This window comes from Semicossyphus pulcher, unplaced genomic scaffold (assembly GCF_022749685.1).
Source record: "Semicossyphus pulcher isolate SPU_LCO1_2020_fin unplaced genomic scaffold, fSemPul1.0.p SCAF_20, whole genome shotgun sequence".
Taxonomy (NCBI): domain Eukaryota; kingdom Metazoa; phylum Chordata; class Actinopteri; order Labriformes; family Labridae; genus Semicossyphus; species Semicossyphus pulcher.
Window position 1 is genome coordinate 13727273 of NW_027211694.1, and position 14220 is coordinate 13741492.

At 40.4% G+C, this 14220-nt stretch overlaps 1 protein-coding gene across 5 annotated transcripts in view; it reads right to left on the reverse strand.

Moving 5' to 3' along the window:
- cald1a (caldesmon 1a) overlaps nt 1–14220 on the reverse strand; it is a 64616-nt gene that overhangs the window by 21242 nt on the left and 29154 nt on the right. For 3 of the 5 annotated variants that reach the window (XR_011308715.1, XM_069670894.1, XM_069670895.1), the window contains exons 3-6: nt 4420–4557; nt 1280–1706; nt 1160–1192; nt 958–1068 (exon numbers count right to left, since the gene is read on the reverse strand). Coding sequence is in view for 4 of the 5 variants with exons in the window: in XM_069670894.1 (XP_069526995.1) it covers nt 958–1068; nt 1160–1192; nt 1280–1706; nt 4420–4557 (709 nt within the window). In the remaining variant the exon portion in view is untranslated. The remainder of the gene's footprint in view (nt 1–957; nt 1069–1159; nt 1193–1279; nt 1707–4419; nt 4558–14220) is intronic. The other 2 variants (XM_069670896.1, XM_069670897.1) reach the window with 2 other exon arrangements.

Below are 14220 nucleotides of genomic sequence, written 5' to 3' on the forward strand. Positions count from 1 at the left end.
ATACTGTAGATTTCATAGGTTTGCTTGAACATAAAAACATGCAAATCTGGTGCAAATAGAATCATTTGTGGACAAGTTCGGGATGTGTAGTTCATCAGGACAATGAATACATTTTGGTAATTTCCAATGTAAGACATTTTTTTTGGTTTAGTTCAAAATGAACCCACTAAATTGTAGTCTAGGACGAACATAGATTTCATAGGCTTGTTTGAACTTAAAAAAATAAAAATCTGGTGCAAACGGCATTTGTAGTTCATCAGGACAATGACTACATTTTGGTAATTTTCAATTAAGAAATAAGTTTGTTTTTCTAAGTTTAGGGGTTCAATAATTCGCCACCAATTCAGAGTCTAGTGTAAAACCAAGGCTCAATGATCTTCTTTGCTGTCAACACACTTATTACTTTGAACTACATCTTACTCCTCTGCTGCAGTCAGTTTCTGGAGTGGAGTCAGTGTCACAAGTGTTGCTGCTCTCAAAGCTGAGGTGAAAGGCATGCAGAAAAAAACAGTGCGACCACTCTGTGAGGCATAACATTAACCTTATTAACAATCCGACCGCATGGCTGCAACCACACCTCATAAAAACGCAGGCTCGGTTACCACCAGTTTGCAAATGCTGCAAGCCACACTGTGACGACAAGAGGTGTCTGGGTAATTTCAGCGTCTGGCTCCGACATAAATCACAAAGTCAACAAGATAGCCTTATTAACAGAATTTTTTGTGGTTAAGTGTTAAGATATTTCTGTTTACTTATCTCCTTTAAGATGCATCAAGACACTGATGTTACCCAGAGTTTCTGTGCTTCACACTTCTACTGAAATTCTTACCACATGTATGATACCTCATTATCCTCTGAGTGCAGTATCTCAGATACCTCATTGTCCTCTTCACTGTCATTTATGATTGCCATAGACTTGTTCTCTGGTGAATAATCTACATAATCATCCTCGGGTACCTCTCCAGCCTCATCTGATGCTACGACCTCTTCCTCAGCCTCTGAATTTGCTGACTTGGCCTGGTTTGATCTCTCACTGACTACTGAATGTGTTTCTTCTTCAGTGGGCTCCTATGAAAAAGGGTTACAGCAGGTCTTTGAAAGACAGATCAGTGAGGGACTTGAGGGTGTGCTTTAGTAGTTAATAAATCAATAACCATACCTTGTTTTCAGTTTTAGGTTCTTCAGTTGATTCCTACAGAAACAAGTATCACATTTGCAAGCACTGTCAGCTACAAAAAATGCAAAACCTGGCCAACTTAAGAACAGACAGACAACTCACCTTTTCTCTCAAGTAAGACCTTCTCGGTTTCTCCTCCACCACCTCCTCTTTCTGCTCCTCCTCTTCCTCTACACCCTCGTCTGCTTCCTCCTCAACCTCAGGAGCAGCCTCTTCTTCCTCTCTCGGCTCCTCTCGCTTCTTCTCCCTCCTCGAGCTGTATGTCTCCGTCTTCTCCTCTTCCTCCTCGTGGTCACGGTAACGACCCCTGCGCCAGGAGGAGGGCCTCTCCTCCTCTGCGTTGTTTTTCTCCTGGGCGATGCTGTTGTTTTCCTCAGTCGCTGTGGAGTCCAGCTGCCTCTGCCTCTCCAGCGCCTCCTGCATGCGCCTCTGCCGTCTCTCCTCGCGTTTGGCCATGCGGTCCTGCAGGGCCTGGTCCTCGTCGTCTCCGCCGCCGACCTCTCCGTAGGAGCTCACAGTCTCTTTCGCACTAGGAGGAGGGAGAGGAGACAAAACATTTACTGTGCTGATGAGAAAGAAGCCTTGAGCTCAGGGCAACAGACGTCAGATGGTAACAAAATGTGGGCAGGGACGCTGGATGCATATTATTATCTCCTGTTACAATTAAGATGCCTTTAGCAACTAAGAGCTTCATAGTTTCTTAGTGGCGAAAGAAATAATTTAAAGCAGTTGTCAGGTTTGCATGCGAGTAATTTATGTGCAGCAGGGTGATTCTGAATGAACATAAACGTGGTGTTTTCACAAGGAGAAGCCGTAAGAACAAAAACAAAACAGTACTAAACTGACTCCAGATTTTTGTAATGGCTTTGAATGGAAAATACCAATAAAGACAATATTCCCAAAACTCAACTAAAACACATGCCAAGTAAAGTTTCTTAAGTTTTCTTCTGGTTCCTAATCACTGACTAAAACGTACACAGGCCTCTCTGAGTTGCAAAACAGACCAAATTGAATTCCATGACAGGAAATCTAAGTTTACAAAGAGTGGCTGCCCCATTACGGTTAGCCCTTTAGCCAGTATGTGGAGAATTCTGACTTTTGGCTCTATTGGCAGGTCTTCCCCACAGATATTCTTTAAAATAAACTATTGGTCAGGACTTCAAATAAACACCAAATCAGCCAAATTTCTCTTGGATACAAGGTCTTAAGTGAATTCTGTATCCTTGACTCAATAGCTCTTGTCGTTGCCAGATTTCATGGCAATCTATCCAACAGCTTTTGGGAAATTTCACAACAAACCACAAATGTGAACTTAATGGTGCTCGAGGAATAGTCAGGGGATTAGGACTACTATAGCCTGTAGGATACATCATTTCAACATGAAAGTTTCATGACACTCCATTCGATTGTTGTTTTATAATTAAGTCTGGACCAAAGTTGTTGACCGACTGTCAAACTGACCGATTGACTGCCTGGAAAAAAGTATATATTTATTATGAATCCCCTTAAACCATCAAATACCAACTGTACAAACATCTACCTCCCTCCAAATGTCATGACTCACAATATTCTGACCTAAATGTCTGGCAAACATTATCTTTGTATCCACACAATCAACAATGGCTAGTCAACGCTCGGCCCTGTCTCAGCATCCTCCGGCACAATCCCCTTGTTGTTTGACCGGCCCAGGATGTATCTCTGAGCTCATAGAGGGGAAACATTTATACCCACAAAGCAGCATCTGTGTTGCTAGATGTCAGAGCAGCCCACCACTTCAACTGTTGCCAAAACGATTGATCTCATAGGCTAAAACTGCATAGAAATTGATATTTAGCCCCTTTGTTCAGAATTGCAGCCTGTTGAAGGATAGGTGTGAGATCATGAGTTGGTTGCCATATTGACAACAAAGCAACAATTTAAGATTGCATTGGTTGACCTAAATATCTTAAACGATGCAAAAAGAAATGATGTATTTCATCATTCAACACTGGCAGTATTGAAATATTAGGTAAGCTTGGCCATCATATCAAGGCACAGTCAAGCTTAGGATTCATTCACATGTTAAAGTGGTGTGCATATGGCTTCAATAAGAGTGGTAGTTAGCATGTAAATAATTTGGACAGAGGTTTCCTTTTTAGCTTTTCTAAAACCCAAAACACAAGAACAAAATGTCAGGAAACAATATGTTCAATTGCTTTAACATAAAGTGCAAATGTTAGCATATCTGGCTAACTAGCTTACTGCCTACAGTATTAAACGAGTCTTACTTCTTGTAAGCGTTTCATTATCTTACCAGTTTGTGGGGTTCAAAAAGCCCAGTTCATCGATGATGAACTACTGACTACTAACCACTGTGTGGAAGCAAGACCTTTGATGCTATAAATGTTAGCATCTATCCTGCTCTGTATTAGAATTTGGGAAGTTTACGATTTCAAAAAATGGTTAATTTTCCTAAAATCCCATTCTAACGTAACATTTAATGTGTTTGAATTGATGAATAAGAATGTTATCTAAGCAGCCACAGAGGTTGAAGTTAGAACAAAGTGTTAATAACTGTGTTAAGTGTTAACAATAAGTTTAACTGCTTTCCTTCAAATGTTAGCATATCTAGCTAACTAGCTTAAAGCCTACAGTATTAAATGAGTGTTACTTCTTGTAAGCATTTCAATACCAGCCGCAAGACCCTTAATGCTATAAATGTTAGCATCTATCCTGCTCTTTATTAGAATTGGGATAGTTTACAATTTCAAAAACCTTAGCCAATGTTACCTGAGGTGGTACATTTGCCAATAAAAAAATCCCCCTTAAAATCCCAATCTGTTGTAACATTTTATGTGTTGACATACTGTTTGAATAAATAAACAAGAACATTAGCTGTGCAGCCAAACAGGTTTAAGTTAGAATTAGCCTAACAGCAAATCTAGTATTTTAGCATAATATATAATAATTAATATGCATAATTGCATATTTAAATCTCTCTTACACTGTTTTCATGCTAGAGAGTTAGGAATAGGACTATTGAAAAGAGTTTTCAACCAACTTATGGAGCTAACAATAGCTAACTAGCTAGCTAGAAAATAATATTATCCAGAATCAGCTAGCAAATTTTTCAATTGCTAGGTCAAAATTAAAAGGTTTCTTCTGTCTATTGCTAAAATAAAGGACATCCTGTTTCAAATTTTACCATTAATTTTGAGCTGTATTATCATTGGAAAGAACCTGTGTTGATATGTTTTTGTTACCTGTGGCTGTTGGTCAGGACCAGGCAGTCTGACTGTCCGCTGTGCTCCTCACTCTCCCTGCTCATCAGCCTCTCCTGGCGTGCCCTGCGTCTCCTCTCGCGGGCCGCCTCCTCCTCATCATCATCATTCTTCGCCATCCTGAGGGAGACAAAAGAAGAGAGAAAGAAAGAGTGAGGAGACAAAGAGCGACCTTCTTTGCTTTTTCTCAACTTTCCCCCCTTCATTGCTATCTTCCCTCCACAATTTAGCTTCATAGTTGGAAACTTCAAAGTCAACGATTCTTTAAATTGGACTGTAATCATCACAGTGACCAAACCTGGAGGATTTGTCAGCAGCTCCTATTTTTTTCTTCTCTCCTATCAAGCTGACCTGTCAGCTGTGCAACAACCAATACTTCTTATCGCGGCTGCAGTTTTCATGAGCTGATAAAAACTCAGTCTGGAGACTCGGCTTGGCTGAGGATAAGAGCGAGCTGTAGAAATGGTGCTTGTACTGGTCTGGTCAGTGTTGGAACAGAGCAAAATGTAGAGACGTATGAGTGAGCGAAACAGCCACTAGCCTTAAATGTTTATATTTCTACGAGGAATTTATTACCATATTAAATATTGAAATCACATCTTTCTTGAGTTAGCAAACTGAAGTTAAAAAATCCCCTGTGTCAAAACTACTTAGCAAAATGTTGTGCTGACATATCTGGATTGGGCTTTGTTTTAAAGATACAGCTTCTTGTTTTTAATAAAATTTGACACACAAGCTTGCTGAGACATTGATTTCAACACAGATATCAGTTCCAAGTAAAAAGAATAGTTCAACATTTTTGGAAATACACTCTGTGGCTTTCATGTAGAGAGTTAAAGGGTCGATAGCACTCTATCAAAATGCCTAGTCGCTAAAGAAAGTTAGCCTAGCTTAGCACCATGACTTAAAGCAGGGGGGGAAACCATTACTCTGCCCAAAGTTGGGTTTAAATGGTAGCTAGCTAGCTGTTTCTTTGTTGTCTTTAAGCTAAGCTAAGCTAACTGCCTGCTGGTTGTCAAATCAATCAATCAATCAAATTTTATTTGTATAGCGCCAAATCATAACCAGTTATCTCAAGACACTTTACAAAAAGAGCAGGTCTAGACCGACTCTTTGTTATGTTATTTAAAGAGAGGCCCAACATGAATCACCATGAGTAGCACTTAGCAATATTCAGCTGTTGTGGCTTCATATTTATTGAACAGGGATGAAAGGAGTATGGAAATGTAATCTTTTTTATCACAAAGAAACTAAAAATAATATTTTATAAAATGTTACATTAAAGCTCCTGTGAGGACCATTCAGTTTGTGTTGACTTTGGCGCCCCCTGTGGACAAAGCCGTATCTCTTTGTTGATTTTGTCCTGTACATGCTTAAGTTGTGGTTTTTACCCTGAAAAATCTCATCCTGTCATATGCATCACTCACTTTGAATTTTCGCCCTGGAAAATGTAAACAAAGGCAGCGTGCAATTAATTGCTTCGTCTGACACCTACCCCCCCGCCAGCGGTTTCATGCATTAAAAATAACTATATAGAAATAATCAGTCTTGTTGCTGATGGTCTGGTTTACTTTTATAGGTCATATAGAGTAATCAGAATTAATTTCAGTCTGTTTCATAACCAGAGAAAAACTCCTCACAGGAGCTTTAAGCAAAACGAGAAAAGAACATATCTTCATGCTAAAATAACGTGGGAAGCTGTTTGTTATTGTGTCTTGTACATCGCTCCTGATATAAGATAATTCTTAAAACTAGCTAAGACAATTCAAATATGACTTTTACTATATTTTTTGACCAATGAAAAAGAAAGTTTTCCATTCTAAAGTAAGTAACACACTTCCTTACTGGCGAAGCACACAGCAGGTGATGCAAGGTCTCGCCGGGTCATGTATAAAACATCATAACTAAGTATCCATTCTTAGCAGTAGACTTACTTAAGAAAATTGAGACCTACTTCTTTCCAATCTGTCTACATTGTTCTGCCATTAACAGGGATAAATCCATTATAAAAACAACCCCAAAACAATGCCAAGATCTACAAACCGCCTGTACACTTACAGAGCAAAATCGAAAGCAGACATGGATTGGATTATGCATGTCTTTATAAAATGCAGTGGTTTAAGTAAAGGGTGCGGCTCAACATTACTCCATTGTTCACATTCTAAGTTGGCTAGAGAGCTACTGTATATTTATGTGCTTAAATTTGATTGAAAGCAATGAGTTGAGGCCTTTCTCTGGGGCTGCTCCAAAGTCAGTCTGGGAAATTCAGGAAATCTAATTGAAATAGAAGAAGACATGTTGGGGAAAGACGTTACACCCACAAAGGACAGTATATTTGACAGTGTATTATAATACAAAGCGTCTTAAACCTTGGATATCTATGTGAAGGATTTTCCCAATGCAGTTTCCAAACTGCTGTGTTTCTGGCCACCTGACATCTCTGAACTCAGCTCCATGCTTGATCTGAGTTGCCCCGGCTGACCTTTACACTCCCACTGCTAACCACATGCCCAGCTACCTAACATCACAGCGCTGCCTTTGAGGTCAACCAGCGAAGCGTGCCATTGCATGTTAATTTCAACATGTGTGGTGAGCCGAGCTAAAGCTGCTTGGGTTTATGTTAGCTTTTACAGCTTGTGAACAACAGTTTCCTTCTTCCTTTCCTTCCCCTCCGTGGTTCCCCACGCCTCCTTTTTCTTTCTCTCTCTCTCAGATGAGGAATGTTGTCATAACAGAACAGATGAATCTGTTAACGCCCAAGCTGGACTTCTGGGACGCTGACATCAGTGACGTCAGGCAATGCTTTACATATGTGCGTGTGTGTGTGGCTCAGAACAGTCTATTCAGCATCTTTAAGGGTAGAAAATTGATTATTTTCTGATCACAAGCCACTGTAACCATAAGTTACAATGACAATGCTAAAATGTAGCGTACCAACCCCAAGTAGAGTCATGAAGTTAGCGAACTGACTCAGCAATAAATCATATCTTACGTTAGCTAGCATTAGCAATAAATAGCCATCATGAGCTACTGTTCATAACATAGACTGTATAAAAACATGGATGACATGACAGCTCCCTAAAAGTGAAGCTAAAACCACTCTATCGCCCCCTGCTGGCTGGCTGCAGTACAGGTCATAAAGCCGGCCTCCTCCATGTTAACAGATGGGGCATGAGTCAAACTATAAAATCAAAATACACGACAAATACAGTTTTCTCAAACATGGTTTCTGTCATTATAGTTAGTTCTTAATGTGCTGATTTACATCCAGGTATAAATTTTTCTGAAAAGTTTTAATTAGTTATTTGATGCTGTAAAAAGGATGATTGACAGCTCTGTTGACAAATACGGCTCCTCTCGCCGATCTGTTCCGGATTAGCAGAGTAGAGGACGATCGGCGAGAGGAGACGCAACTGCTTCAGACCAACACAAGAAGCTGTTCTGCTGTTAAATACACCGACGTGCAGGATCTTTGCCGTTTTTTCGTTAAGTTAAATGTGTCTTTTTATTAGCGGAAGGGGCGGGACATTGTTACCAAGGCCAGACCCAGCAATCTTTACTGCACAGTCTCTGGCTCCAAACGACGTCACCAGCGCAAGATGGCAGTGCCCGCCTTGGGGGTATTTTGGCTTCACTTTTGTATAACCAGTGTTGATAAAGACGTGTCGTCCTTATTTATTTAGTCATTGGTTCATACCAGGCTAACTTCAAACTTCCCTAAATCCCTGTGGGTACTTCAGTCAACTTTTCATTGGTAAAACGGAAGGTTTTATGACTTCTTTCAAAAGTTTTTTTTCAATTCCATTCCTATAACATCATCAGCTGAAAGCATCATTATCTCTTATTTAAAATGCCAAGGTAATATGTCGTTTCTGTGACAACCCCCCTAAACAAACAAGAGCGACACAACTGCCTTAACTCCCAAAGGACTGCACCATCCCAGAAACTGCACAAATGTCATGAGAAAGAGAAAACGACAACAGCTAAAAATGGCACAAAAGAGTCCTCGGTGGCTGTGACGACAACAGTCTCATGGTTAAAGAATCCTCAGTAGGAGAGAAGAACAAACTCCTAAAAGCTGAATTAGCATTCCTGTCAATCAAAGCCCAGGCCTGAGCCTGCAAACACAACCAAAGCCCTGATTTAATATCCCTCTCCTTACCTAGGCCCCAAACTCTATCAGCATTCTGACACAGAAATATGGGGAGAGGTGGAAGGGGAGGGAAAAAAGGGAGAGAAAAAGAAAAGTGTAATGGAGAGTGGGGATAAAGAGGAGAGGTGGGAAATGAAAAATGGGAAAGGAAAGGGCGTGCACGATAATGGAAAAAGGAGTAATCTGCAGATTTTATCATGGACGACACCTTTTCCTGCACAGAATGATATGTAGCCGAGGTTATGGACTTCAGATATGTGTGTCTGCAGGATATAGTATGCAACAGATGCCCTTTTTTCCTAACTTAGTTTGTAGCAGGTATGATGCAGCAGAAAAGAAACCTAAAGGTCTTGTTACACATGTGCATGAATTCCTCATTTATGCAGTATAGTACAATAATGCTGATTTAAGCAGCTGCATTCACAAAGAAAGTGTCTGCGTGGACAGCACAGGCACACAAAACACGGCCATCAGCGAGCCTATTAGGGAGAAATATGTCCAAATATTTTCTTTACAGCGAAATATCTCAGAAATGTCAGTGAAAACAATTTGGGAGAAGCCCATGAGAACAGACTTCTTCACCCCTCCTCAAGAGGAGAGGGACAGAGGGAAGAGTAGAGAGGAAGATGAAGCTGGGGAGGGGAAGGAGGAGGGAGAAGAGAGGGTGGGGGCTCTGCTTACGCTGTCAGATATGCTGACCCATTCCCACGCTGGCCTCTCTGGACTATTTCCCTTCCTGCAGAACCGCAACGTACCCCGTCTGTCTGTCTTCCCCACCCTGCTCTCTGCTGGGCGGGCTCCAAGAATACACAATGTTAGCCGCGACTGAAACTCCCTCGACTGCATGTATTCATACTCACAGATGAATGAGGTAGTATTGCATGCATATAAAATGTAGATAACAAATTCTTGTGGACAGAAATATGAAATAAAATAACTGCAACAATGGCGTAACTCTTTCCAAGTTGAAGTGGTCAGTTAGAAGTAAACAGAAATGTCTCAATCTCTCTAACAAACAGTATTGCTTCATCTGTATCTCACTTCCTGTCAGAACCAAAGGTTTACGATGCGGGACCAGGCCATGTTCGGAACAGCCCATTCACCCAGGGCGGGGAGTGTTTGGCATGGCTCATTCGCAGAGGATGGGTGTTATTTCCTCGTCCCTTCCTGGTCCCACAGGAGGGAGGGGCCAGCACAGATGTAAAGCATGAAGAGGAAAAGAGGAGGATGGGAAAGAGGAATTGGAACAAGGGAAGGAAGAGGAGAAGGATGTGGACTCGATATTTTAAGTGAGGGATGTGAACAAGATTCGGAAGAGGAACAGGAAGAGACGTTAGACAGTGACACCCAGGGGAGAACACGAAGAAGGAAGGAGGGATGCGTAAGGAATGAGAGGAGGAGTTGGAGTATGACAAGAAAGAGGAGGAGGAGACAGAGAGAAATGGCAAAAATAAACACTTCCCAAAAAGGAAATCAAAGATGAAAACGTTTTTTTTGTACAGAATCAACACTGTTCAGCAAAGCCTTGAAAAAGTTACATTCGACATTAAAGGAACAGTTCAAAATGTAACGCCATTTACTGTCTTCCTGAGGGTTTGATGAGAAGATTGATACCCAACATTCCTATTTACAAAGCTACAGTTAGCAGACAGTTAGCTTAGCAGCTAAACTTAGCACTTTCCTGTCAGTCGATGAAAATTAAGCAACAGCCAAGAAAAATTTGCTTAGCTTAGTTTAGCATAGAAACACAAAAAAGGGGATTTAAAGCCCTTACAAACCAAACAATAAAAGTTTTTTTAATACTTTGGGTAACGTGGGACTATTTTCTTGAGGGGATGCAGTGATAAGAGAACTATTAGTCTTTATATATAACTCACAAAAAATATTTTTAATAAACATTAAACTACAAATTTCAAACTATTTCATTAACTGTCTAACATAGAATCATGATGACTCATGGGCAGAATATATATCTGTGTGGTGGACATATGGACAATTCTGTCTGTACAATAGAAATTAAGCAAAGGCCAAGGAAAAATTAGCTTAGCTTGGCATTAAGACTCAGAGAAGGGGATTTAAAGCCCTTAAAAACCAAAGTATAAAAATAAAAAGTTGTCTTTATACTTTGGGTAATGTGTGGGATTATTTTCTTGGGCGGATGCAGTCACCAGAGTACTATTAGTCTTCTTTTCTAACTCAAAAAAGAAGGTGAACAAACATTACAGAAATGTCAAAGTATTTATAATCTATTTAATTGTCTTACATTGATTCATGATGGCGAGGCCACTGCGGTAGCGCAGAATATATATTTATGTGGGAGATATATATCCTGTCTGTGCAATAGAAATTAAGCAAAAGTCAAGAAGAAATTAGCGTAGCTTAGCATTAAGCAGAGAGGGGGATTTGCACTTAAAAATTAAAGTTTTAAAAAGCAAGTTGTTTTTATACTTTGGGTAACTCTGGGACTTTTTTCCTTGGCGGATGCAGTGACCAGAGTACTATTAATCTTCTTATCTTGCTCACAAAAAATGTGAATTAACATTCCAAAAATGTCAAACCATTTCATTAATTGTCTAACAAAGAATCATAATGACTCACCACTGTGGTCCTGCAGAATATACTGTATATCTATGTGGGAGAAATATATCCTGTCTGTACAATAGAAATTAAGCAAAAGACAAGAAAAAATTAGCTTAGCTTAGCATTAAGTACTTTAAAACTAAAGTTGTCTTTATACTTTTGGTTACATACCAGACTATTTTGTTTGAGAAGAGTACTATTAATCTTCTTATCTAGCTCACACTAAGAAAGTGAATAAACATATTTCCCACATGTGTAACTATTCCTTTAACTGTCTAACCAGTTAGCTTAGCTGTAATGCAGAATATAAATCTACGTGAATAAATATATAGTAAAGCTGCTTTTACAGGGTTGTGAACTATCACTGCTAAAAAAGACTATATTTGGCGGAGGCAGATACCCTTTGGTCACTGAATTGACTGGGAACATTCCACATCTATGTGCGCTCTTTGGAGGAAAAAAAGCAAACGAGACATTCCTGTGAGACTGCGTTTCATTGAACAGAATCGTACTATAGCATTGATAGGGGAAGTGTGGAGCATGAGAGAGTGTGAGAAACCTCAGCAGAGCAGAACGTGTGTGTGTGTGTGTGTGTGTGTGTGTGTGTGTGTGCGACTTCACTGAATACAAGTAGATGTGAATTGAAGCCCATTGCGCACCTCTTTGTCAACAGTCATTTTCTTACAACTATAACTGAGGCTGATGTAAGACAGAACAGGGTAGGCTTGGCTGACCTCCCTACACACACACACACACACATGCACACACACACACTCAGTTGTATTTCAGAAAAATGAATGGAGCTTGTCAAACCGTCATCACCTGATGCTGATCCAAACACAACAACACACTAAAGCGAACACGTGCATGGTTAACTGAATGCATGCGCTCATCCTAACCCCTATGCAAAAACACACATACAACGAGAACACACACACACACACTCACACAGACAATCTCTCTGTCCCAGTATGTAGGAAACAGCTCATGGAGACCTGGCCAGTAAACACTTATAATAGCCAGGAATTTGGCATTCCTTCAGCCGTTATTATATGGCCCCACATTCTCCCAGCGCTCTCCATCTTCTCACAGTGTGCTCAGTGATGGTTGAATGGAAGCGAGCCAAAGAGACAACATGTGGTTTTCACTAGTCCAAGCAAGAGGGCCATGTAAATATTGATTGTTTCAATATATTGGCAGAAATGGAAACAATGTAGAGATGTAATCTTTTATCAATAACAGCAGCGGCGTGTCGCCTGCCAGCCGAAATTATTGCTGCTCGGACCAAATAAACAGTCAGGAACAAACTCCCGCCGAGCTGAAAATGTAAACGTCGAAGGCGCTTACAACTCTGACTCCTTTTCGCCAATGGTCCATTTCTCTCTCAGTCAGCCACTTCTCATGTCTTCGCTCTGTAGGTTCTTCTTAGTCTACGTTTTCTGCCAAATTCCTTCTTCTCCATGTAACATAAACACCCCGAAACTGCATAAATAATTCTAGCAGCGGGGGGTTTATGGAGGTTTTATGCCTTGAAACATAACAACGGTATTAACCTTCACTTCAATCCGCTATGCATCTGGGGAAATGAGGCGTAACAGCCTTAAAGAGGTAAAAATAATGAGATGGCAAGAAGGGGAACATTGCATAACTGTGAGATGAAATAAAAATGTACAGGATGTTTCCCATAAAGGAACACCAAAAACAAGTCTTAGGTTACAAAGGCTGTAGATAACGGAGCTGCTTCCCACCGTGTGTGCACTGCAGATTTAACCGCTAACAGTAAACACTCATGAAGCCACAACATTAACCAGCACCGGGGCGAGGTGCCCCTGATAACGGGAACACACGCACTGAAAAGCCTCCTTGCGTAACCGAAAGCCTCGATCATTCAGCTGACATTGCGTGTTACAGCAGCAGCAACGCGTGCTTACAGGTTACAGGCAGGTGACAGACTCTGCTGTACCGCGGTCAGTTCACTTTTTGTGCTGCACTTATATATCAGACAAAATTTTCATGTAGATAAGTCGTGGAAAAAACTAGTTTCCTTTTTTCGCCAAGCAACAATAAGTGTTTCAGTTCATTTGCTTCGCTATCGCACATCTTGTGATGTGACTATTCCACATGCGCACATCGCAATTGTGGGGGTTGCATAATTTCTCGTTCAGTCCAAATTTACACCATCTAGCTATCATTATGTTTATCGCAGACAAATTTAGCAACTAGCTAGAAAATACAGATTAGCATTTAGCTAATATATATCTCTTTAGAGGTTGGTGGAGACCAAAACAGATGTAAAAGAATAGTAAATAGTGGTCTCGAGGTTGTAGGGAGTACAACTCCAATTGCGTGACATTGTTTTTTCAATATGTACTGAATGTCTAAACAGTAAACTGCGTGTCCATGTTGTGCTTGTTTTACTGCCCCCAACTGGCCAAAAAAAAATCCATAAATGCAACTTCTTTGATAAACTACTTAGTGGTATCGGTCTGGCTCTATTTATTTCCCATAATAGTTCATTGTAATTGAGCTTAGCACCTTCTGTACAGTACACACAATGTACCAGACACTTCAATGTCTGCATGAATGACTTAACCCTGAATATTTTCAGCAACATACAATATTTTCTTTGCTGTTGCAGTCTTACATTCTCCTAGTCAAGTATAAGCTATTTTACCTTGAACAGAGGGCCTTCTTCAAAGCTAAAGGTAAATATTATGCACTCATTCTTTGTGCCGTAAAAACAGAATTATCAGAGAGAAGCATATATGTATTCAGGAGTGGTCAGAGCCATGTCAGCCTGCTTTTCATTAGTGATGGAGTCACTGGCTCTCATAAAAGTCTTCTCACAGATACATCAAACAGGCGAGTGACCTTGGCCGGTATCTGCATCCACATCACCCTCGTCTTTAATTGGACGGGCTGCAGCACAGATGAAGAGACTTTTGTTAAAAGGTCCTATAAAATGCCTCCTTGGCACACAATTGAAGTTTTTTGACAATAAAACCCCCCTTTTTACTATTTTTTGATTACTGCACTTGGCGTGTTACCAC